The sequence below is a fragment of the Suricata suricatta genome, chromosome 2, assembly GCF_006229205.1.
Source record: "Suricata suricatta isolate VVHF042 chromosome 2, meerkat_22Aug2017_6uvM2_HiC, whole genome shotgun sequence".
Classification (NCBI taxonomy): domain Eukaryota; kingdom Metazoa; phylum Chordata; class Mammalia; order Carnivora; family Herpestidae; genus Suricata; species Suricata suricatta.
Genome location: NC_043701.1, coordinates 98003805 through 98031256, shown reverse-complemented (window position 1 = coordinate 98031256; position 27452 = coordinate 98003805). Strand labels below are relative to the sequence as shown.

Sequence of the window (27452 nt, the reverse complement as noted above, 5' to 3'; positions counted from 1 at the left end):
GGGGGGAAGAGAGGTGGTGGTGATGGTGGAGGGCACTTGAGGGGAAGAGCACTGGGTGTTGTATGGAAAACAATTTGACAATAAAATATTATGGGGAAAAAAAAAACTAACAACCAAAGTATATTTTTAAAACAATTGTTATATCAGGGTCTGAAGGTTTATTTAATTATCTTGATGGGGTTCAAGACGGGCCACCCTAGAATGTGTCGCTTTGGCATATGGATTATTTGTGTGAAAGACAATCAAAGCCTCTCTCAGACCCAAGAAGAGCTTTTTACCTCCCCCTTAACTACCTAAAAAATTTTAGACCTATATCAGGAAGAGAGCTAACGTTTTAATCAGAAAGACTTATCTGCACTTGTTTAACAAACATTTGTATTTCTCATCTTCCTGTGAACGGTCTTCCTTCCCTCGGAGCCCAGATGCCTACCCACTTCTCTTTAGCCTAAGATGGCATATAATATGGCTTCAATTGCATCACTCTTTGACCCTCTAATGCCTATGTCAGGCTCCCATACATACAAAATTAAATTTGTTTTTAGTCAATCTGTCTTATTTCAACATAATCATTAGTCCAGCCAAAGAGCCTAGAAGAAAAGAAGGGGAAAGTTTTCTTCCTCTAGAGCATCAAAGTATCTATCTATGGCTACTCTGGCTCAGAGTTTTACTGTGAATGCAACAAAACTGCTTCCCAACATGCAAAATATGATTTTTGTCAAGCTCATAATTAGTAAAAAATCAAATATAAAAGAACCTCTAAGAATTAGGAAACAGAAAAAAATTGTCATTTAGCAGGGCATAAAGTTTATTGTTTAAAGGAAAAGCTAAAAATTCTTACAACAGCCCACAAGAAATTATCCAGATTTTTTCTTTTTTTTTTAATTTTTAATGTTTATTTACTTTTGAGAGAGAGACAGAGCATGAGTGGGGGAGGAGCAGAAAAAGAAGGAGACACAGAATCTGAAGCAGACTCCAGGCTCTGAGCTGTCAACACAGAGCCCTACATGGGGCTTGAACTCACCAATGGAGAGATCAAGACCTGCGCCAAAGTCAGACACTCAACCAAAGCCACCCAGGCACCCCAGATTTTTTCTACTAAAAAAAATTGTAACCTCATATTTATCTGCTATGACTGATGTTTATGTAGGGATTGAAAAGATATAGTGGAAAGAAAATTTTCGGAATCATAAATCAGATTGCAGATGATGCAACCTATGACTCAGCAAGGTCAGTAATCATGATCAAAATTATGCGTGCATTTTTCATACACACTTTGCTATAGCAATTGCAATTTGTAGTTATCTGCTGATTATCATAGGTGGAGCTGATGCTAGATAAAAATGAATCATGATGTTCAAGTAAAAGCAAATTAATGTTAAAATATTAATCTGTATAATATTTTTGGGCAGTTATAAAAATATGATAATGACCTAAATCTGCACCTTAGTATAACTTTGTTTAAGAAATATTTTATTTTCCCCAAATATCTGTTGTAAAACTCTCTCAGCAGTAACTAAACTTTCTCTAAACAAACTAGTAATGGTTAAAAAACAAAAAGTGGGTTAGCCACTCACAGAGGAGAAAAGAGGGAAAAGAGGAGAAAGAAGACCAAGGAAGGGGGAGAAGGTATGCCAGACGAGTATGCAATATAAACATCACTTACTTTTCATAGAAATGAAGAACACTAAAGACCCTCAAAGTTCCAGCCCCTCAGGCTATATTTGAAATAACTCTTCCTTGTCAAGTATAATTAAAAGAATACATGTAAAAGCAGAATACAGTGATAAAACATAAAGTTTGTAATTTAATTCTTGAGCTAAGTAATTCTGTGGTACTGTTTCTTAAAATATTCCTTTTTTCTGTACAACAAAAATCCTTCTAAAAAAACTATAATGTTTTAGTTTTGTTTTTTGTTTAATTTTCTTAATGTTATTTGTTTTTGAGAGAGAGAGAGACAGAGCATGCAGACAGAGAGGGAGACAGAATTTCAGGCAGACTCCAGGCTCTGAACTGTCAACATAGCCCCATGCAGGGCTCGACCTCATGAACCACACACAACATCATAAACTGAGCCAAAGTCAGACACTCAACCAACCGAGCCACCCAGGTGCCCCAAAACAACTATAATGTTTATTCATAATGAATCTTTCCATCTTACTATCAAGAATTCCAAAACATGATATTAAACTCTTTGAGAAAGGTATTTCAACTTACATACCTTTCTTCATTTTATGAGGAAAAAAAAACTACTATGTTTCATAGACAGCTTGTCAAATATTCTATCCTTTAAAAAGAAAAGGGAGGGGTAACTTTAAATTGGAAAATCTTTGCCCCTGGTTATTCCAGTAGACAGTTTAACTTACTTGACCATACCGTTAGATTCTTGCCTCCATGATTTTATTTTCTGGTGTGTAGAAACAAATGCATAGTTGATGACATCTAACATAGAGAGAAACTGAGGATTCCTTTAAGGGGAAGAAAAACAAGAAGAGAAAGTATTTTGTTTAAAATGGATTTCAACATAGTTAGGCTCTATTTTTCTTTAAAAAGGGCAATGTTCTTTTTTACAGTTAAAAACAGAAAAATATTTTTATCTGGGAATTATTTTTAAACTGAGGAATATTTAAAGTTAATCCTTTTCTCCTTTATTAAAAGAAAATTAAAATGGAACAATCACACTTCTTAAAGAACAGATTTACCAAAGCACCTGGGTGGCTCAGTCGGTTAAGTGTCTGACTTCCACTCAGGTCATGATCTCAGTGTCCATGGGTTTGAGCCTGCGTCAGGCTCTATGCTGACAGCTTAGATCCTAGAACATGCTTCAGATTCCAGGTCTCCCTCTCTCTCTGTTCCTCCCTCATCTGTGCTCTGTCTCTCTGTTTCTCAAAAAATAAACATTAAAAAAACTAAAAAAAAAATAAAAGAGTAGATTTACCAGTTCCTTCAAAACAGCCTTCAGAAAAATGTTTCAAATTATTCTTTATGTGTATCTATTCAACAAATATTCACCAAATGCCTGTCATTGTGCTAGGCATAGTTCCAAACCTTCTAGAGTTTATGTTTAAAGAGATAAAGACATAAATCATACTAAAGAAAAATTATAGTTTGAATGAGTTTTCATTGTAAAAAAAAATATGAACATTTCCATTTCCATAACTAATTTTAACCTTCTTAAAATAATCATTTCAAATAATATAACCCCAAACTTTTGACTTGGATGCTGTAGAGTCAGAAAGTTAAGTTCCAGGGCAAAGAAATTGTGGCAAAGACTTTAAGAACAATAAAATAAATATATAACCTAAATTACTTTAGATCTTAATGAAAAAGAGATTTACTGTACCCTTACTGAATGAACAAAACAAGTCTGATTGCATTTGGAAGTTACCTTTACTAAAACCTTCCTTGCAGATGCTTATCCCAGGATGCTATGAGTCCAGAGCTACACCTGGTGGCCAGTTTACAAACTTACAAGAAACTGTTCTAAATATTTAATGGAAACTTAGAGGTTATTCCTCTGATTATCAAAAATATGCATAAATGAGGGAAATATTAAATTTTTAATGAAAAATAAATATAAAACGATTACAGTACATAACTACATGATAAAGTATAACAACATGTGAGTGGCAGCATTTAAGTGATGATATGTGGATATTAACTGTAAAATTCTTTTAACTTTATTGTGTGTTGGGAAATCTTTACCATAAAATGTTGAAAAAAATAAGGATTTTTAAAAATGTTCCACCACTGTTATGTTTAGCACAAACACCTTTTCTTAGGTAATAATTTCCCTTATGTATGAGCATAATGTGTGTCTTTATCTTTCATGCTTATGTAACAGTCTGTTATACAGATGTATAAGGAATTATCAAACAATTTATTTGTTCCACATTTATTCCATTTCCAACTGAATACAAATTCACATTTTTGTTTTGTTAAATCCTGTTTCTAACACAAGTTTTTATGATTGACATCATTGGAATTAATTTTTTTTTTGAGAGACAGAGAGAGACTGCGCAAGCAGGGGAGGGTCAGAGAGAGAGGGTGACACAGAATCTGAAGCAGGCTCCAGGCTCTGAGCTGTCAGCACAGAGCCTGATGTGGGGCTCGAACCCACGAACTGTGAGATCATGACCTGAGACGAAGCCAGGCGCTCCCATCATTGGAATTAAAGAAGATAATTATTTTAATGGCTCATGAGACATGATCAAACTACTTTATACCAACTTCACACTGCTTTCCTAAATGAAAACCCACACCAATTTAACCATAACCATAGCCTAGCCATTTCATTATCTTGCTGCTTTAGTAAGCATAAAAATATAATCCAGAAGTTAACTTGTACTTCTTTTATTTTTGAAATATTTTTACATATTTATTTCTGCATTCATCTACTGGAATCTTAATGATTTTCTTATAAATTTATTGGAGTTTTTTTTTTACATTTATTTATTATTGAGAGACAGAGCATGAACCTGGGAGGGTAGAGAGAGAGGGAGAATCTGAAGCAGGCTCCAGGCTCTGAGCTAGCTGTCAGCACAGAGCCCAACGCAGGGCCCAAACCCAGTACTGCAAGATCGTGACCTGAGCCAAAGTCAGTCACTTAACTGACTGAGCCACCTAGGTGCCCCAATTTTCTTATAAATTTGAATGACCACTTTGTTATAACTATTGACCCACTTTCTCCTAAACTCAGGCAAGTTTTTCCCATCAGCTACCATCTTTTACCATTTTCATTGTTTATTTTTACATATTCTAATCCGTCAGTCTCATCTATTGTGATTTCTTTGGTCCATTCAGAACTAAGAAATTGACTATTTCTCCAGAAACATAATATATATATTCTAAAATGTATTTGTTTTTTTCCAGTAGGAGCTGTGGGGTCGAAAAGAGCAGGGCTCTCTCCTGTCCCCGCCATTTATATGCTTGCCCACTGATGTCAGTGTATTCTAAAAAGGGGGAGTCATCGGGCAAAAATGTTACTTTGCCTACTGGGTTCAAGGCTCCCATTTGACCTGATAGTGTGAACTTTGTTCACACCAACTTGCACACAAACAACAGTTAGTGGGTCATCAAACCAGTGCTGAGTCTTGGGGTACTGCCAGGGCAGTGGCTTGAAGTCCCAGAGTCTGACGTGGGGGGACTGACTCTTCTGGCCAGGGTGCTTTTGGAAATATGTGTTACAGCGGCCACATGTTTGCACCAAGCACTGGCACCTCAGAGCGAACACAATACATGCAATATGAAATCTGCTCTGTCCTGGCTTCCTCAGCCTTACAGTGCTGCATGTCTTAAAGATCATCATACTGAGGAAGTTCCTGAACTTCCTTTGGTGGTTGAAGATAAAGTTGAAGACTACCAGAAGGCCAAGAAGGCTGTTCTGCTTCTTAAGACCCTTAAAGTCGGAAATGATATCAAAAAGGCCTATGCCTCTCTGTACATGAGAAATGGCAAGGGAAAAATGCAAAATAAAAGTTGTTGTATCCAATGCAGGGGATCCTACAGGACAATGGTATCAAGGCCTGCAGAAACATCCCTGGAATTAATGTACTTAGTTAATGTAAGCAAACTGAACATTTTGAAATTTGCTCCTGGTGGGCATGTGGGATGTTTCTCCGTTTGTACCATAAGTCCTTTCTGCAGTTAGATGATCTGTAAGGTACTTGACATAAGGCTGCCACTCTCAGGAGTGACTAGAACCTTCCCATGCACAAGATCCTTAATACAGACCTTAGCAGAATCCTGAAAAGCCCAGAGATCCAAAGAACTCTCTGAGCACCATGCAAGAAGAGTCATCAGAGAGTCCTAAAAAGGAATCCACTGAACAACCCGAGAATCATGTTGAAGCCTGTAGGAAGAAAGGAAAGAAGGCTGTTGGTGTGAAGAAGCAGAAGAAACCTTTGGTGGAAACAAGAAACCAGCAGCTGAGAAGCAGCCTGCAGAAAAGCAACCCACCACAGAAGCAGCGAAGCCTGCTGCATAAACTTCGTGTCTTCCATAAATGTCAAACCATTTTGGACAGCTAATTTTGAATAAAGACCTGATCAAAGGCAGGGAGAAACATGAAAAATAATAAAATAAAATGTTATCAGGGCGCGTGGGTGACTCGGTTGAGCATTGGACTCTTGATTTTGGCTCAGATCATAAACTCTAGGTTCATGGGGTGGAGCACCTTCTTGGGATTCTCTCTCTTCTTCTCTCTCTACTCTTCCCTCGTTTGCACTTTGTCTCTCTCAAAATAAATAAATAAAATGTTTTCACTTTAATCTATACACATTCAATTCAGAAAGTAAAGTTCCTTTGCCCCACATCAGGCTTCAGGCTGACCGTGCAGAGCCTGCTTTGGATTCTCACTCTCCCTCTCTCCCTCTCTCCCTCTCTCCCTCTCTCTCTGCCTCTCCCCTGCTCATGCTCGCTTGCTCTCTCTCTCTCCTTCTCTCTCAAAATAAGTAAACTTAAAGAAAAAAGAAGTAAATTTCTCTTTAAGAAGAGAAGAAGAAAATAAACAAAAATGTAGCTGGTAAAACAGACTTCATTTTCCCATATCACTGGGTTTTTTTTAAGTTTATTCATTTATTTTGAGAAAGAGAGTGCACCTGTGCATGTACATGAGCAGTCGAGGAGCAGACAACAAGGAGAGAGGGAATCCCAAGCAGGCTCCAGACTGTCAGCATGGAGCCCCACATGGGGCTCAATCTCATGAGCAGTGAGATCATGACCTGAGCTGAAATCAAAAGTTGGACACTTAACTGAGCCACCCAGGAGCCTCCAGACACTGTTTTTAAATGTGGTCCTCCCAAGCAGCGGCATCAGAGATACTTAGGGCACTTGCTATAAATGTAGATTCTCAAATCCCATCTCTGTTATATTAAGGCAGAATCTCTGGGTATGGACACTGGGGAACTTTCATTTTTTAAAAAGATAACCAAGTGATTTTCATGCTGATTTAGGTTCAAATTCACAAACCAAGAATACTGGGTGAGTCACACAGTGGGGTTATTAAGATGCCTGACAATCAGGAGACACTCAAATATGTTCTGAATGAATTATACATGCATTTTTCTCATGATAGATTTTTGAGGTATAATTCACACATCACAAAATTCATCCTTTTAAAAAAGTGAACAATTCAGAGGTTTTACTATATCCAGAGTTGTGAAACCATCACCACGATCAACTAGAGACTATTTCCATCACTCCAAAAAAGGCATTTCACCCCCATTAGTAGTCATACCTTCTCCCTACTCCCTCCCAGCCTCAGGTCATCCCTAATCTACTTTCTGTCTGACAAATTTACCTATTCTGGACATTCTATAATACCTAGACATGAAATATTCAGATAAATGAAATCATACAGTATACAGTCTTTTGTGACTGACTTCTTTTACTTAGTGTAATGTTTTTAAGGTTCATCAATGTTGTGGCATGTATTAGCATTTCATTCCTTTTCTTTGTCCCATACATTCCATTGTATGGATATACCATGTTACATTTATCATTTCATCAGTAGATGGATGTTTGGATTGTTTCCTCTTTTTGGCTATTATAAATACACTGTCATGAATGTTCATGTATGGTTTTGTGTGAACATAAGTTTTCATGACTATTGGGTAATTAGCTAAAGTTAAATTGCCAGGCTTTATGGTAACTCCATGTTTAACATTTAGGGGATTTGTCAAACTCTTTTTCAAAGCAGCTGCACCATTATATGTTTCCACCAGCATTTCCAGTTCTACCAGTCCTCCCCAACATTGGTCATCTGACTTTTTGATTCTAACTGTCCTACTGGGTATGAAATATCTCATTGTAGTTTGATTTGCATTTCCCTAATGACTAATGATATTGAGTATTTTCTCAGGTGCTTATTGGCCATTTGCTTCTCTTCTTTGGAGAAATGTCTATCGCTTCTCAGCCTTTTGGCTAAGATCAAGTGTGGAGAAATGTCTACTCAGACCCTTTGCTCATTTATAAATCATTTTTTAAATATTATTATTGAGTTGTAAGAGTTCTTTAAACTAAATGCAAGTCCTCTAGCAGATATAGAAGTTGAAAGTATTTCTCCCATTATATGTGTCTTTTTACTTTCTTAATAGTGTGCTTTGAAGCACAAAAATTTACAATTTAATAAATTCCAATATATCTAATTTTTCTTCTCTTATTTGTGCTTTTGGCATCATATCTCAGAAAACTTTGCCTAACCCAAAGTCACAGAGATTTATAACTATGTTTTCTTCTAAGAGGTTTACAGTATTAGCTCTGCATTAGATCTGTGAACCATTTCAACTTAATTTTTGCATATAGTATGAGATAGAAGGTCCAACTTCATTCTTCTACATATCCAGTTATCTCAGCAACATTTGTTGAAAATACTTCTTTCCTTAGTGAACTGTCCTGATAACACTTGCCAAAAATCAACTGACCATTATGAAATTTACAAAATAATCTATCAATACTAGGGGTGCCTGGGTGGCTCAGTTGGGTAAGCATCTGACTCTTGATATCAGGTCAGATCATGATCTTTCTGTCATTAGATAAAACCCCACATTGGGCTCTACCTGCTTGGGATTCCTTCTCTTTGCCCCTCCCCAACTCACTCTCTCTCTCTCTCTCTCTCTCTCTCAAAAATAAATACAGAAACATTTAATAAAAAACTTCTCAATCCTATTTCATGGATCTATGTCTCTCCTTATACCAGCACCCACACCATCTTGATCACTGTTGCTTTATAGCAAGTTTTGAAATCAGGAGTATGTGGCACAAAACCAGACACATAGACCAATGGACTATTGGACCCACAATTGCATGACCAATATATGTTTGACAAAGTAGGAAAGAGTATCCTGTGGGAAGTGGCAAAGATTCAGCTGCTTGGCCAATGGAAAAAAGACAGCCTCTTTAACAGATGGTGCTGGGAGAACTGGACAGCAACATGCAGAAGAATGAAACTAGACCATTTTCTTACACCACACACAAAAATAAACTCAAAATGGATGAAAGATCTGAATGTGACACAGGAAACCATCAAAGACCTAGAGGAGAAAGCAGAAAACAACTTCCTTGACCTCAGCCGCACCAATTTCTTACTCAACACATCTCTAAAGGCAAGGGAATCAAAAGCAAAAATGAACTATTGGGACCTCATCAAGATAAAAAGCTTCTGCACTGCAAAAGAAACAATCAACAAAACTAATAGGCAACCCACGGAATGGGAAAAGATAGTTGCAAATGACATCTCAGATAAAGGGCTAGTATCCAAAATCTATAAGGAACTCACCAAACTCCACACCTGAAAAACAAATAATCCAGTGACGAAATGGGCAGAAGACATGAACAGACAATTCTCCAAAGAGGACATCCAGATGTCCAGATGTCCAATAGACACATGAAATGATGCTCAATGTCACTTATCATCAGGGAAACACAAATCAAAACTGCACTGAGATGCCACCTCACACCAGAGCAGCTAAAATGAACAAATCAAGAGACTATAGATGCTGGCAAGGGTGTGGAGAAACAGGCACCCTCTTACACTGTTGATGGGAATGTAAACTCGTGCAGCCACTCTGGAAAACACTGTGGAGGTCCCTCAAAATATTAACAATAGAACTCTCCTATGACCCAGCAATAGCACTGCTAGGAATTTACTCAAGTGATACAGGAGTGCTGATACAAAGGGACACATGTACCCCAATGTTCATAGCGGCACTTCCAACAATAGCCAAATCATGGAAAGAGCCTAAATGTCCAACAACCAATGAATGGATCAATAAGATGTGGTTTACATATACAGTGGAATACTACATGGCAATGAGAAAGAATGAAATCTGGCCATTTGTAGCAATGTGGATGGAACTCAAGGGCACTATGCTAAGTGAAATAAGTCAGGCAGAGAAGGACATATATCATAAGTTTTCACACAGATGTGGAACAGGGGAAACTGAACAGAGAACTATAGGGGAGGGAAAGGGGAAAAAATAGTTAAGGAGAGGGAGGGAGGCAAACCATAAGAGATTCTTAAGTATTGAGGGTAGATGGGGGGTGGTGGAGAGGGGAAAATGGGTGATGGGCATGAAGGAGGGCACTTGTTGGGATGAGCACTGGGTGTTAAATGGAAACCAACTAGACAATAAACTATATTTTTAAAAAAGAAATTAGGAGAGGTGCCTGGATGCCTCAGTTGGTTGAGCGTCTGGGTTGGACTCGGGTCATGATCTTGTGGTTTGTGGGTTCGAGCTCTGCATTGGGCTCTGTGCTGACAGCTCAGAGCCTGGAACCTGTCTTTGGATTCTGTGTCTCTCTCTTTCTGACCCTCCCTGCTCATGCTGCCCCTCTCTCAAAAATAAATAGAACATTAAAAAAAAAAGAAATTAGGAGTATGTTCCTAGACAAATTAAATTGTTCTTCTTTTTCAGTATTGTTTTGGCTATTCTTAGTCTATTTTATTTCCATATGAAGTTTAGGATCAGGTTGTTCATTCCTATTAAAAATAGAAGCACAGATCTTGAAAAGATTGTGTTGAATCTTTAGATGATTGGTCAGTATTACCCATATGCCATTATTTTCTTCCAATCCATTACTACTTTGAATTTATTTTGGTCTTCTTTACTTTCTCTTACCAATGTTTCATAGTTTTAGTGTACAAGTTTTACACTTCTTTTGTTAAATTTACCAATTATTTTATTCTTTCTGATGTTATTGTAAATGGAATTGTTTTCTTAATTTCATTTTCAGTTATAGACATTTCTAGGGTATAGAAATGCAATTTATTTTTTGTGTAATTATCTTGTATCTGCAGCCGTGCTGAACATATTTAATGGATTTGTTAAGATTATCTATGTACAAGATCATGTCATCTGCAAATAGGGACAGTTTTACATCTTCCCTTTCAATCTAGATGTCTTTTGTATCTTTTTCTTGTCTAATTGACCTGCCTAGAGCAAGAGTCCAGTGTTGAATGGAAGTAGCAGGAGTGGATATCTTTGTCTTGTTACTGGAAAGCATCCATAGTCTTTTACCATGAAGTATAATGTTAGCTGTGGGGGTCATTTGTAAATATTATTTATCAGGTTGAGGATGTCCCTTATTATTCTTAGTTTGTAGAGTGTTTTTATAAAATGGTGCCAGATTCTGTCATATTCTGTTTCTGTATTAACATGATCACAAAGTTTTGTCTTTATTAATATAGTATATATTTTTAAGTATTAAAGCAGCCTTGTGTTGAGATAAATCCAGTTGTTCATGGGTATAATCCTTTTTAAATGTTGCTAGATATGGAAGAAGGAAAGATGGCAAAGGAGAATGATCCTAAGTTTACCGTGTCCCAAAGACACACTAAGATAACAGCTACCTCTATGCAACTAACTCTGAAAATGACTTGAAGACTGGCAGAACAGACCTTCCATAGCTGGGTGCAGAGAAAATGCCGCATCAAAAAGGGTAGGAGAGGCAGAAATACAGTTGGGAACCAGACCCCCTGAGTGACCAACCACAAATAGGAGGCACAACACAAGCAAAGAGAACCAAGTGGATCAAACTCCACACTAGACACTTCCAGTACTGGGGACCTGCACTGGGAAGATGAGCCCCCATAATGCGTGGCTTTGAGAACCAACAGTGCTTATTTCAGAGATTTAAAACTCAGTGGGTTGGGGGCACCTGGATGGCTCAGTCGGTTGAGGGTCCTCTTGATTTTGGCTCAGATCATGATTCCAGAGTCATAGGATCGACCCCGGGTCAGGCTCCATGCTCAGATTCTCTTTCTCTCCCTCTGCACCACTCCCCAACTCATGCACTCTTTCTCTCTCTCTCTCTCTAAAATTAAAAAAAATTAAATTTTAAAAATAATAAGGGGCACCTGGGTGGCTCAGTCGGTTAAGCATCCAACTTTGGCTCAGGTCATGCTCTCATTGTTTGTGGGTTCAAGCCCTGTGTCAGGCTCTGTGCTGACAGCTCAGAGCCTGGAGACTGCTTTGGATTCTGTCTCTCACTCTCTCTGCCTCTCTCCTGCTCATGCTCTGTCTCTGTTTCTCAAAAATAAACATTTACAAAATTTGGAAAAATAATAAAAATCAGTGGGCTTAACTCCAGGAGAGCTGGAGGGCAATAGGAAACCAAATTTCTGCCCTTAATACCCAGCATACTAAATAACTCAGCCCAAGACAGAGCACAAAAGCAGCACCTGGGGTAAACATAAGGGATATTTACCGACTATTATTAGAATGTGTGCCAGAGGGGCAAGGACCTGTAGATTTCTACAGGAACAAATGTGTTAATGGGCACCATTTCTCCTCCTCCCTCCAAGCATACACAGCCAGACGTTGGCAGGAGCCAGTGCCAAGATTCTTCATCTACCTTGACAGCACCTCGTGCCCTGCTCCATTGTTCCCCTATGGCCCTACCCCATCTAAGCTACTTGCCTCAGCAGTATCCCACAAAGCTGTTCCTATTCCACCACATCCAGCAGGAAGCCTCAGCCAGCATCAGTGCCAATCCAAAGTGACTCCCACACTGAGGAGGCACACGCCAATGCACCCAGTTCCTGCACCTAGGCCTCTTAACTGGCTGTGCAGGAAACAAGCCCTGTCTTTCTGTGGGGCGTGCAGCTATGACAGAAAGGCTAACTACAGATGGCTATGCTGACTGCTGGCCTCACCCACCAATGAGCTCATAGCACCTTCACCAGGCCATTCAACAATATAGAGAGCAAACCATGCCTGACACATCCACGGCAGGCAAAGCAGGTCACTGAAACAAGCTGGTGTAAAAACAGTCATGGCTTACACACAACAGGAGGGTGCAAAGAGCCCAAACAGGGGACACTCCTGGAGTGCCTGGTTCTGGGGACTGGCAGGTGTTGCATTACAGGGCTCCACAAGACCTCTTCTACATAAGACCACTACTTGGAAGGGCAGTTAATGTAGCTGACCTACCTAATACATAAAACAGAGAGTTAGATAAAATGAGGAGACAAAGGAATGTGGCCTAAATGAAAGAACAAGACAAAATCAACAGTAAAAGAACTAAATGAAATGGAGGTAAATATGCCTAATAAAAACTTCAAAGTAATGGTCATAAAGATACATAGTGGATTTAGCAAGACTAGATGAACTCAATGAGAACTTCACCAAGGAGACAGAAAATTTTAAAAGAAACCAGTCAGAGGTAAAGAATTCAATAACTGCAAAGAATAAAATACACCAGAGAGACTCAAAAGCAGACTAGAGGATGCAGAACAGATCGGTGGGAAGAGATAATAATGGAAAGCAGCAAAGTTGAGCAGCAAAAAGAAAAAATAATAAAAGATGAGAAGGGGTTGAGGGAAATCTGTATCATCGTTGATAATAACAACATTCACATTATAGGGATCTCAGAAGGAGAAGAGAAAAGGGAAGAAAACTTATTTGAAGAAATAATAGCTGAAGACTTCTCCAAGCTGTGGGGAGTTGGGGATGGGCAGACATCTAGGGCCAGGAAGCACAGAGAATGCCAAACCAGATGAACTCAAAGAAATCCACATCAAGACACATAATAATTAAAATGGCAAAGATTAAAGATAAAGAGAATTGTAAAAGTTAACAAGGGAAAAACAACTAGTTACATATAAAGGAAACCCCCAAAAGGTGATAACCTGATTTTTCTGCAGAAACTTTATAGGCCAGAAGGGAGTGGCATGATCTATTCAAAGTGCTGAAAGGAAAAAAAACCTACAACCAAGAATACTCTCTCCAGCAAGATTATCATTCAAATTAGGATAAAGAGTTTACCAAATAAATGTTAAAGGAATTAATCACCACTGAACCAGCCTTAAAGAGAATTTTTTTTTTTACTTATACTGATAATGCTTTATTTTTTAGTTGAGAGATAAGTATAAACATAATCATTATGTCTTGTTTTGGGTTTTTTTTGCATCATTGCACACTTGAAAAATAATATTTTTGAATATAAACATTAAAAACCCAGCTCAGTATCTATAGTTTTGAGATGGAAAATACTCTTATAATAATTTTTTTAACTTTTATTTATTTTTGAAGGAGAGACAGAGCATGAGCAGGGATGGGCAGAGAGAGAGGGAGAAACAGAATCCAAAGTGGGCTCCAGGCTCTGAGCTGTTGGCACAGAGCCTGATGCAGGGCTCAAATCACAGACCGTGAGATCATAATCTGAGCTCAAGTGAGATGCTTAACCCAGGAGTCCCCAGAGAGGTAATATTCTTAAGCTCTTTCTCTCCAGGAAGCACACCCAGAAGTAGATAACCTCCCTCCTTTGGACTGTGGTCCTTCTCCACGCTATTATGTTTAAAGTCACTAGAAGTCCTTCCCATGTCGCCATTTGGAACATAGAAGATTAAGTACCATATGTCACATTATTTTTCCTCATGTCATGAGGCATACTGCAGAACACAGAACCCTTTGATTTTTGTTGGCTTGCACCCTGAAGCTTTCTTCACAACCCTTGTAATCAGGAGCACAGTGAAGATTCTAATATTTATTTGTCCCATATTTTATTTCTCCTGGACCTTCCCTGAAATACCTAAGCAGTAGAGCAGGCAATCAAACATTTAATCAATGAAACAGGAAAACTAATGGTGTTTATCCTTGAAGTCAAATGACCGACTGATACTGGGGCTAAAGAGAATTCTTTAAATTAAAAGAAACAGGAATATATAGAAAAAATTATAAAAGGAAAAAATATCATGCATAAAAGCAAACATGGTAAAGGTAGGAGATCAATCACTTATAAAGCTACAATGAAGGTTAATAGAAGTAGAAAAATAAATTATACCTAAAATATTAGTCAATGGATTCACAAAATTAAAAGATATAAAATATAACAATATACATAAAACATGGAAGAGAAATTTAAAATGTAGTGCTTTTAGAATATGTTCAAACTTAAGCAACCATAAACTTAATACACTATGCTATATACTTAGGATGTTATGTATGAACTTCATGGTAACCACAAAACCTATAATAGATACATAAAAAATAAAGAGTAAAAGAGCTAAGCATAACACTCAAGAAAGCAATCAAACCTTGGGGAAGAGAGTCAGAGAAGAAAGGAACAAAGAACTACAAAACAACCAGAAAATAATTAACAAAATGGCAGTAAGTACATACCCATGCATAATTACTTTAATGTAAATGGTCTAAATGTACTAATAAAAAAACCACAGGGTGGTAGAACATTTTAAAAAACAAGACCTATATGCCATATTCTATATGCTGCCTGCAAGAATCTCACTTCAGACCTAGGAACACATATAGACTGGAAGTGAAAGAATGAAAAAAACATAAAAAAGCAATAAAAACACAACAGCAGTACTTATCAATGAAAATAGACTTTTTTAAAAAGTGGGCTCCATGGACAACATGGGGCTTGAACTCACAACCCTGAGATCAAGAGTCACATGCTCTAGTGACTGGGCCAGCCAGGCACTCTGAAAAATAGACTTCAAAACAAAGACTGTAGCAAGAGACAAAGAAGGATGTTACATAATAATATAGGGATTACTCTAATAAAAGGAGGTAACAGTTGTAAATATCTACATACCCAACAAAGAAGCACCTACTTAAAAGTAAATATTAATAGACATTAAAAAAGGGAGAAATTGACAGTAATACAATAGTAGGAAACTTTAACACTCCACTTATATCAATGGAGAGATCACCAACACAGAAAATCAATAAGGAAAGAGTGCCTTTAAACAACACATTAGACCAAATAGACTAACAGATGAACAAAGAACATTCTATCCCAAAGAAAGAATACATATTTGTTTCAAGTGTACATGAAACAGTCTCCAAGATAGATTACATTAGGTCACAAAACAAGCCTCACAAAATTTAAGAAAATTGAAATCATCTCAAGCACCTTTCTAACCGTAACGTGATGAAACTGGAAATCAATTACAAGGAAAAAACTGAAACCCTTTCTTTAAATGTTTGGTCAGTTCACCAGGAGGTAATCTTAGCTTGAGCTTTCCTTTGTAAGAATTTTCTAATTACTAGTTCTCTCTTTCCTCATTATCTATTCAAATTTTCTGCTTCTTCTGGTGTCAGTTTTACAGGCTTGTGACTTTCCAGGAATTTGCCCATTTCAGCTAGGTTATCTAATTTGTTAGCATACAGTTGTTAATAGTACTCCCTTATAATCCTTTTTAATTCTATGAGGTCTCTACTGAAGTTTTTTCATTTCTGATTTTAATACCTGGAGTCTTTTTCTTGGTTGGTCCAGTTGAAGTTTTCTCAATTTGGTTGATGTTTACAAAGAACCAACTTTTGCTAAATATAAAATTTTGGTTCAAAGCGCTTTTCTTTTTCCTTCTAGCACTTTGAATATGTCATCTAAATGAATTCTAGCCTCTATTTTTTAAGATTGTTTATTTTGAGAGAGAGAGAAAGAGTGGGGGAAGGGCATAAAGAGAAGGAGAGAATCCCAAGCAGGTTCCACACTGTCAGCGCAGAGCCTGATATGGGGCTCAAACCCACAAACCATGAGAGCATGCCCCGAGCTGAATCAAGAGTTGAAGGCTTAACTGACTGAGCCACCCAAGAGCACTAGCCTCTATTATTTCTGATAAAAAATCCGCTGTTACTCTTATTGAGGATACCTTGTACTCAATGAATCATTTCTCCTGCTACTTTCAAGATTCCCTCTTTAGCTCTAGCTTTTAATAGTTTGATTATGACACATTTGGTTGTAGATGTCTTCAAGTTTATCTTACTAGGAGTTTTCTAAACTTCTTGAATATGCAGATTCATGATTTTCATTAAATTTGGAAAAATTTCAGCCATTTCTTCAGATATTCTTTCCACTTCTTTCCTTCCTTTCTGGGACTCCCATTATCCCTGAAGGTGTCCTCCCATTATCTTTGTTGGTATCCCTGAAGGTGTCCCCACAAGCCTCTTAGTCTTTTCCGTTTTCTTCATTCTTTTTCTTTCTGTTCCTCATTCAAGATAATCTCAATTGACTCATCTTTATATTCACTGATCTTGTCAATCCAAATCTGTTCTTGAGCCTAATGAATTTTTCATTTCAATTATTGTACTTCTCAGCTCCCTAATTTCTATTTGATTCTTTCATTTAATTTCTCTTCATTGATATTATTTGGGGAGATATTATTTTCATATTTTCCTTTAATTATTTATATATGGTTTCCTGTAGTTCTCTGAACATATTTATAATAGATGACATATACTCTTTGTGTACGAAGTTCAACATCCAGGCTTGCTTTAAAGTTTTTTTGATTGCTTATTTTTTCTTGCACACAGACCATACTTTCCAATTTCTTTGCATGGCTCACTTTTGTTGTTGTTGTTGTTCAAAACTGGACATTTTAAATATAACTTCCAACTTTGGAAATCATATTTTTCCCCTCTCAACCCAGAGTTTATTGTTACCATCAGTTTTTATTAACAATGATAATGATGTTTACTTAGTGACTTTCCTGGGCTAATTCTATGAAATGTGTACTCTTCATGTTCAGCTTAGCTTAGTGGTCAGCTAATAATTGGACAGACATTTCCTCAAAATGCCTGAAACCTTAAGTCTCAGAACCTTTGCTGAGACTGTATTTTGTAGCACATTTTCAACACTGTGGCAGTTTACAACTCTGCCTTAGCCTTCACATCCTGTTTTCCAGAACCTCAAGGTCAGCCAGAGGTGAAAGATCAAGGCCTTTGCAGGACAGGCACACATCCTTGAACATGTGCACAGCCTGTAGAACTTCAGGAATTAGAATTTTTTTAATGCAGTCTATGAACATCATTCCCAGATTTTCCTATTAAACTGTTTTCCCTCACCAGGTGTTATCACCTCAGGCAGCTGTGAGGTTAAACAAATCTCGGGATTTTTTTCAATAAATGCCCTGAAAAAGAGTTTGTCTACTGAGCAAACTCGGAGTCAGGTCAAATAAAGACAAGTTCTGTGTGTGAGGCTTTCCCAGGGAGCGCCCAAATAGGTCAAATAGTGACAATTCCTGGCAATGGTGCTTTAAGATCTTGAATGGCTATTAAGCCATTGGTTTTCAAAGCCAACATTACTGTAAGGCAGCTGGTTTATGAGGTTACTTCAGAGCTAGGGGCAGGGGCTTGGGAACAGGGCAAGGTAAAATATGACAAAACTTGCAATTCTTACCAAGAGTCGGCTGTTTTTCCTTGAATAAATGTTCTTCAATTTGTTGCAAGTCCTTGGTTAATTCCCAGAGTTCTGAAAAAGTTGATTTTGACAATATTCTGCCAGTGTTCTTGTTGCTTTTATGGAGGATATTTTCACAAGTCCTAACTCTGGCCAATCCAGAACTGCTTCCACATGTAGTTTTAATGACAGAAGATATGTTATACCAACAAGTAAGAAATGAGAAGGCACGTCACTTGCTGAATTAACAGATGTTGACATTTAAATACACTCTGAAATGACTTAGCACTGATACTGTGAAATGAACCAGAGGCTTCCATAAATTTCTTTTGAGAAAAAGTTCACACTCTTAATTCTCTCCTTTTCAGTACCTTGATCTAACACAGGACATTTTCTTTTCCTCAATTACTTTCGTGAAATATGCCATCCTTTCTTCCTCATGTCCATCATTTCCCTGACCAAACTGTACTCTCCAGTTAGCTATTTTATTCTAAAGTAAACAGGACTGTGTGATTCAGCTGCTCATTAAGTTTATAATGGTTTCATCTCTTAGAAAACTCACAACCCTCTATGATCTATCTGCCAAACACTTTTCCGAGCCTATTTCTCAGCTCCCCATTAATGTCCTATACTCCAGCCAAATTCTTGCCTTTTCCCAAATCTACTCTTTGAGCTATTTCAATTCCCTTGACCTGAAATACCTTCTCCATTTACAAACAAGTGAAATTCCACTGCTCCTCTAAAATGGTTCAAATGTCTATTCCTCAACCTTAACATTCTCCTCTTGCCTTTCTTCCTTGTAGTGACATACATTACTGCTTTTCTCACAGCTCATTATATACTGCATCATTCTCAAAACGCCCACAGGACAGTGAACATACCTGCTTGCCTTTGCATTGCCCTTAAACATATATACACATAGTTCAAGAAACATACGTGGCATCAAAGAGATACTTAAGAATTTCTCTTTTCATCACACGTCATTATTTGCCATTTTAAAATAATAATTAAAAATTAATACTACCTTTGTATGCCACAAAATCTGATGGACACCCCAGTTTCACAAGAGAGAAATTGCTTGGCATTACATGAAAATGAGGATCTCATCAATTTTGGCAAACACTGGGCTTAAATAAAACTAAACAGGTTCCTTTTCTAGACATTTTAAAAATGCTACCATCTAATTTACATAATCAATCTCCAATTTAGCATCCATTATTTTCCTAACAACTAATCACAGAATTCTTTTTGTGCTGAACATCCCAAGGGACTAGTATTCAGCAAAACATATTTGGGAAATGCTGGTCTAATTCTTTAAACATTGAGTATAAATAAAGTGATCTATTCTTTGTTCTCCTTAATTATTCAAGTTTACTTTAAACCTAACTACTGTGTCTTTACAACTGAATCAGCTAAAATTAAGCTCTGCTTTAAAACAGGAAACCCAAAAAGTAGCAATTGCTTGAATGTGTGGCAATGGTTCTCTATAGTATGCATCAGAATATGATTAAAGTGCTTGTTAAAAGATAGATTTTCAGGCTCCACTCCTGGATTCTCACTTAGTAAATCTGGAGTGGAGCCAGGAATCTGCATCTAAGTTCTCAGGTGATGCTGAGACCACACTTTGTAGTACAGGAACCACACTTTGACGTAAGGATTTATTCTCTCAAGTAATATGCAAGCTTGAGGCTAGTGCAGAGGCTCCAGAATGTTAAGGACACCAGCCCCTTCTAACTTGCTACTCCATCATCCTTCAAAATCACTTCATGATCCAAGAAGGCTGCCTAAATTCTAACTGCCAGGTTCACTTCTAAGCAATAAAAAAGTGGTAAAGGCAAAAGGGTACATCTCCCAGCCAAGTCAGCTTATTTGCAAGAACTTCTGCCAAAGGCCTCAACTAATGTAGGAAGTGATAAATGTAGTCTTTTAGGCAAATATATTACTATCTCAAATGAAATTGGAATCTATTAGTAATGGAGAAAGGAAGGCTGGGTTTTAAATAGGCAACTAGACACTCTACCATACTACTTTAGTCCATATACACTTCAATCACCAAGTTCAACCGGTCTGCCTCCTAATTATTTCATAAATTTGTCCCTTGTGTTTTATCACTATCTCTATTTCTCTAGACCTTGTTTTCATCATTTCTCACCTACTAAAGTAGGTACTGTGTGCTCATAAGTTTATAATGGTTTCACAGCTGTACACAGATATCACTGGGTATTCCACAATGTATTAGAAGATTCATTTATAGCTCTGACTTTCTCAACAGACTGTGTGCTTTCTAAGTGTAAGGACAATGTTGTAATTACTTTTATACCCCTAGAACTAGGTATAAAACCAATTATCATTTGTTCTATGTATCACCTTTCATCATCAGCTGGCTCATATTAACGGAAAATCTGTATGATTCATTCAAAAATCGAATAACCTTTTCTATTACAAGTATCACAGTCTAATTATGCAATTTCAAAAAATAACTAGACAAAAAATCCATCCAAAGCAACTCCAGTTAAATGAAATTTCAAAGTATACAACTTTTTGCATAGCCAAACATCTTTTATTTTTCACAACTGGTACAACCCAACTAGCTCCAGAACACTTCTAGATTTTTTCTGTTTATTTAACCAAACTGAACAAAGCTTCAAAAGAAACATCTACAACAACAACAAAATACTAATCTATCAATCAAAGTTGGCTTCGCCATTTCTTGTCTTTTCCTTATTTATTCAAGTTCTCCATCTTTAATTCTTCTTCCTCTTTATATTGGGTATATTGAGCATCTTTTTCTGGGTTTGGAGGTGACTGTCCCTTTGGCACCAAAAAACATTCAGCATTCAAAACTTGCTCAGCAGTCATTGAACTTCTACAATAGATCAAGCTATAGAGGAGGGATTTGACATTATCATCCTGCAAGGAAAAAGACAGGTTACAAAACAAAAACAAAAAACAAAGTAAAATAAAAACAAAAGGACAAACCTCTAGTAAGGAAGGAGGATCCAGTTAAAAAATACTTTTAATCAATAATACAGAGCTAAAATCAATTTTTCCTATTTAGATTTTTTACAATTTTTACAAAATTCAACTACTTTTTATTGGAAAGGAATTACTACTCCAATAATAAAACAATGACATTAAATTACTGGGAAAACCTATAATAGGAAAGAGAATCACAGCTGAAGTACCTCAAAAACAAGTGAAATTCCAAAAAAGAACATTTTAAGACTATTCCTTTTCCCTCCTTTTTAAGGCTATGAAAATATTACACTGAAGCTCCTTCAGACGTCTGGAAGGGGAATCTCCATTACTGGTCACCTGACTGGTTTCAGTTTTGATGTGATCTCCTCTAGGAATTCTTCTACCATCACCACCATTATCTTTTTTTTTTCAATTTTTATATCATTATCATGGGAGCCAGAATTTATTAGGTACCAGTATTTCAGAGTTATTTGTATTATCACATTTAAACAACACTATAATACTGCTCTTCCATTATTTCCACCTGACAAAAGCACCTGGGTATGACTTTTTTCCCTTTCTATGATGACTCCTAACAACGTGTTTCACACTGAATAAATCACATGTTTATTTTTACTGTCCTAATTAGACTCTAAGAACCTTAAGAAATTTTAGTTTATCACTTCATACCCAATACATCCCCTAGCACAGTGGCAGTGATACAGCAGATATTCAGTAAATACCTGCTAAATTAATGAATGCCAATGCCCACAGTGCACTCTACAGAATATGTTTTTAAAAATATTTAAAGGCAGCACCTTCAGTAGGTATAAACAACTAAAAATTATAAAATCTAAATGTGAAAAAATTAACATGTGATCGTTTCTACAAAAGTAGAAAACCGTATCATGTTCTTGGACAAAAAGACTCATCACAAATGTGTCAATTTTCCCTAAGTTAATTTATAAACTTTATAGGAGTCTAAAAATTATAATCATTTTTTGAAACTACATTTAGTTAACTGTAAAGATCCTTTAGAAAAACAATAAGCAAAAAGTGACATGAAAGCTCTAATAAAAAGATAGCAACGAGGAAGAAATTAGGCCTCCCAAGCGTTAAAAAGGTAAAAATCTGTTAATTTGAGGAATATGACACTGAAATATGAAAAACCAAACCAATGAAACAAAACAGAGAAACTAAAAACATACTCCAGCACAAATGAAATTTTAGTATGCAAAACAATGGGATTTGAAGGGAGGAGGTAACTTTTAATACAAGGCATTGGGACAAAGGGATATTCCATGGAAAAAGACAGGATCAGATCTATTCCTCACACCAAACAAAGGATAATTCCAAATGTATCAAAAGTCTAAAAGTAAAAAATAAAATTCTGTTAGTACTAGGAAAAGATTTAATTACTCAATTCCCAAAAGTAATTACAAACAAAAAATTCTTCCTTAAGCTTTTCCCTCTCATAGATTACTAAATTTTACAAAATCTTAAAACACATCCAAGGAACAAATAGAAAAAAACCATCTCTAAAACTCAAGCCCAGGGGCACCTGGGTGGCTCAGTTGGTTAAGCGTCCAACTTCAGCTCAAGTAATGATCTCATGGTTTGGTTTATGAGTTCGAGCCCCACATCCATCTCTCTGATGTCAGCACAGAGCCCTCTTCCTCTTCCCCCTCTCTGCCCCTCTCCCACTGGTCTCTCCCTCACAAAAATAAAATAAATATTATCTTAAAAAATCAAAACCAAAATGAAACAAATTAACTATATATCTGATGATATAATCACATAGAAAATAATTCTTTCAAGTAATTTTAAAACATGTATTTTGACTGTACAATCTTAGCAGGATAAAGTTCTAATGAAGTTTATCCTAAGATCAAATAGAAAAATCTACAAAGAAATGTTAAAAACTATATTCAAGAACCTAAGGGGTTTTTAATAATATCATTGTTATTAAATTATTACATTTATTATAGGATAAAGCAATTATGTAACTGCTAATATCATAAATATTAAGATCATTAGTGTAAAAGGGAGATTTAAATTTAAGTAAAATGTCTATAATCTTGAATTTGATTTGGAAATACCTACACTATGTCTGTATTCATTTTTACTTTCCTTTAAAAATTTTTTTTATGTTAATTTATTGGGGTGGGGAGGGAAGACATAAAGAGAGGAGACAGAGGATATGAAGCAGGCTCTGCTGTCAAAGCCCAATGTGGGGCTCGAATTCACAAACTGAGATCACGACCTGAAACCAAAGTTGGACACTCAACCAACTGAGCCAGGTGCCCGTCATTTTTATTTTTCTAAAAAAAAATATGCACTGCCTTTTGAAAAGACCCAATGACAAGGAGCAATCTTTAAACCCATATCTTTGTCTCCAAATTCCCAACTAAAAGGATTCAGGGTTCCTTGGGAAATTGACTGATTCTAATTATTGGATAAGGATTTTAGAAGATAATTAGGTATATAGTATCATGCAAAAATCAATTTTTAAAAGATGGATCTGTGACAAAAGTCACAGGATGCATTTTAAATAGGGCTCTCTAAGAAATGGGACAATTTGAGCAAAAATATTGACTTTTTTAAAGTGAGACACATGAAAATATGTTTAAACCCATTAAAATTTTTAAATATTTAAAACAAAATTTTGAAATCTGACTGATAATGTTTTGAGGGCTGCAAAGACACCAACTCACTATTGTTAAAATTGCTGTCCCTGAATGAATTAAAATTTAGGCTAACCAAATATGTGTTGAGCCAAAGTTTATCTTTAGAGAAAGATTTCAATAAATAAACACAGATGCAGTAACAGAACTGAAAAATTACCATTCTTCAATAAAAGAAAATATGTATACTAAAATCATTAATTAATGCTAAAACTATTAGGCAGGAAATGGAAAAAATAATTAACGCATGGATTAGGCTGACAACACCTGAACACACTGATCAATCTCACTGTAACACCAGACACCACATGACACCCCACACATGATACAACAATGTGGAAAGCATCACCTAGACTACATACTTGGTGTAAAAACTGAATCTGAATTAATTACGTCTCCACATCTACAAGGTTTTTTTTTTTATTGGAGAAAGGACAAATTTGAAGTAATACCACACAGATGTAATAAATCAACTCCAAAATGTGAAGTTAAAGTTTCCTCACCAAATAAATGGCATGTAAAAAAGGATGAAGCTGTGAGGAAACTTTACAGATCACAAGAAATTTAATAGATATATTAACCAAAGACAAACTGATCTTGCTAAGATCTTGATTAGAAAAAATACATATATATATAAATATATTTGAGAAAGTTAGGAGACTAAAACATGACATTAAAAAATTATTTCTAGAGGGCTGAGGGTGCCTGGGTTTCTCAGTCAATTGAGTGTCCAACTTCAGGTCAGGTCATGATCTCAAAGTTCATGGGTTTGAGTCCCACATCAGGCTCTATGCTGATGGCTTGGAGCCTGGAACCTGCTTCAGATTCTAGGTCTCCCTCTCTCTCTGTCCGTCTCCCACTTGCACTCTGTCTCTCAAAAATAAATAAATGTTAAAAAAATTTTTAATAAAAAGTATTGCTGGGAAAATAAGTACAGTCACTGTGGGAAAGAGTATGAGGTTCCACAAAAAATTTAAATTATAACTACCATATGATCCAGAAATTCCACTTCTGGGTATTTATTTGAAGAAAACAAAAACACTAATCCAAAAAGATATATGTACCCCCATGTTCACAGCAGTATTATTTTATAAGAGCCAAGATATAGAAAAAAACCTAAGTGTACATCAAAAGATGAAGAAAATGTGCGAATTATAGAAGCAGCCCAAGTGTCTACCCAGAGGTCAATAGATCTAGAAAATGTGGTATGTATACACGCATACACACACACACAAATATTCAGCCACAAAAAAGAATGAACTCCTGCCATTTGCAGCAACATGGATGGACCTAGAGAGTATAATGCTAAGTGAAATAAGTCAGAGAATAACAAATATTGTATAATTTCACCCCAATATGGTATTTAAGCAACAAAACAAATGATCACAAGAAAAAAGAGAGACAAGTCAAGAAACAGACTCTTAACTGTTAATGCGTAACTAACAGAAATATTACAGGATAATTAATTGACTAGTTACCATGTAACTGCATAGTGTCAGCACAGGGATCAATAAACAAGCCAAAGAACAGAATAGAGCCCCAGATTCATGAGTACATGGAAATTTGGCATAGCATAGAGTGGCATCATTCATCAGTAGGGATAGACTGGGTCAATTATCTATTCACATATAAAAAGATACAATTAGAACCTCACTGAATATGTACAAAAAATGAACTCCAGAGAGATTAAAAACACAGAGGTGAAACAGGGAAAAGTCCAAAAAATGGCAGATGAAGAACATTTACCACAATAGTAAAAATTCATTCATTCAAAAAGTATTTAATAAGGTCTTACTACATATCAAACACTGCTATTTTCACTTGGAATACAATGATGCATAACACAAAGTCCTTGCCCTTCCTGAGTATACAGAGCAAATGTAATTTTTTAAAGCTAATGAAACAATCATCTATTTTTATTTTTTTAACGTTTGAGAGAAAAGGAGCAAGCACAAGCACGGGAAGGGCAGAGAGAAAGGGAGAGACAGAATCGCAAGCAGGGACATCAGTACAGAGCCTAACATGGGGCTCGAACTCACAAATTGTGAGCTGGAATCAAGAGTCAGACATTCAACTGACTGAACCACCGAGGCGCCCCCCCCAATAATCTATTTAAAAATAAAATAGATACATATACAGACTTCCCTGGAAAGATTCATAAGAAACTATCAATAACCATGGTGTTTCTGGGCAGCTGCAGGACATACTGATAAAGATGTGCTTCTTTTTGTAACTTTTGAGTATTTTATCATACACATGATATATTAAGGAACTACCCTGGCATAAACGTAAGAGCTGTACAAACAGAATGAATTTCTCTGAACTTAAAAGTACTTAAGCAGAGGCTGAAGGCCATCTGTTGGGTCTATTACTGAAGAAATTCTTGAGGGCTGGGAACTACTGAATTAATTATCCTCTAATACCTCTGTCAGTTACATAATTCCATGATTTCCCTCCACTTGTGATATGGCCCCTGTAAGGTCTAAACTATAGTTCCCTCATTTGGTTGATCACTATGTGTGACTGCAAAACATAGATAAAGGCAACCCCATTCCCAGCACTAACAGCTGCCTCAGATCACACAAGCAAATACTACACAAACCAAGTATTCTTCTAATTTGATCTCCACAAGTAGCTACCTATGTTAAATAAAGACTTCTATTTACTCACCTTCTTTATGCATACACCTAGCAGAGTGCCTAGCACACAGCTAACAGATTACAGCCTGTGGTAGACATGTTTCCCAATGATTTCTACTTTCTGGTATTCACGTCCTTATACAATCCCTTCCTCTTGGGTGTAGGATTGACCTAGTGAGTGGGTTATGAAAAACTATGACTTCAGCCTCACCAACAGACTCTATCTACTACTTCCTCTGCTTATACACTTTGATGAAACAAGTTGCCATGATGGGAATATGGCAAAAAATTGAAAGCAACTGCTGGTCCACTAGAGGGGAACTGAATTCTATCAACAATCATGTGAGCTTATAAGCACATCTTCCTGTCAGCCTAGTAGATAACTTGATTGCAGCCTATGAAAGACCTTGAAGCAGAGAACCAAAATAAGCCATGCCCAGATTCCTGACTCACAAACTATAAGACAGTAAATGTATGTTAAATAACTAAATTTCAGGATTATTTGTTGCAATGTAATTTTTATATTAAGCCTGGAAAAGGAGTTTCAAGTGTTCACTTTGGATGAAGCTGTAATCTCTAACATAGCAGTACTCTTATTTTTCTAATGGCAAGAAATTTGTATCAGAGGTTTTTTAAAAGTATAAAATATTAAAAATAAATAAAACATTAAAAAAATTTTAAAGTATAAAACATTATCAACTTTGTTATCCCATTTCTATACTACATCCAGTAAGTGTAATAAAATATTTCATAGTCTCCCCAAAGTTGTCGCCAGTGTTTTTTTTACTACTATCTAAGAAGTGTGGCAAAGCTCCTTAGTAATCATTTCTTTTTTTTTTTTTTTAATTTTTTTTAATGTTTTATTAATTTTTGATACAGGAGAGACAGAGCATGAGAGGGGAAGGGTCAGAGAGAGAAGGAGACACAGAACTGGAAGCAGGCTCCAGGCTCTGAGCTAGCTGTCAGCACAGAGCCTGACGCGGGGCTCGAACCCATGAACGTGAGATCTGACCTGAGCCGAAGCCGGAGGCTT

The 27452-nt window shown here is 36.5% G+C and overlaps 1 protein-coding gene and 2 pseudogenes across 1 annotated transcript in view; 2 read left to right on the top strand and 1 right to left on the bottom strand.

The window, feature by feature from the left end:
• The first annotated feature begins 4849 nt into the window (after positions 1-4849).
• On the top strand, positions 4850-5983 carry LOC115275422 (annotated as a pseudogene).
• Positions 5984-7900: 1917 nt separating this feature from the next.
• Positions 7901-8065, top strand: LOC115286066 (annotated as a pseudogene).
• A 12611-nt stretch (positions 8066-20676) lies between these two features.
• Positions 20677-27452, bottom strand: part of STK31 (serine/threonine kinase 31) — an 81029-nt gene continuing 74253 nt past the window's right edge. Inside the window, exon 24 of the mRNA XM_029914549.1 lies at positions 20677-21048. Coding sequence (XP_029770409.1) covers positions 20860-21048 — 189 coding nt within the window. The 3' untranslated portion in view covers positions 20677-20859. The remainder of the gene's footprint in view (positions 21049-27452) is intronic.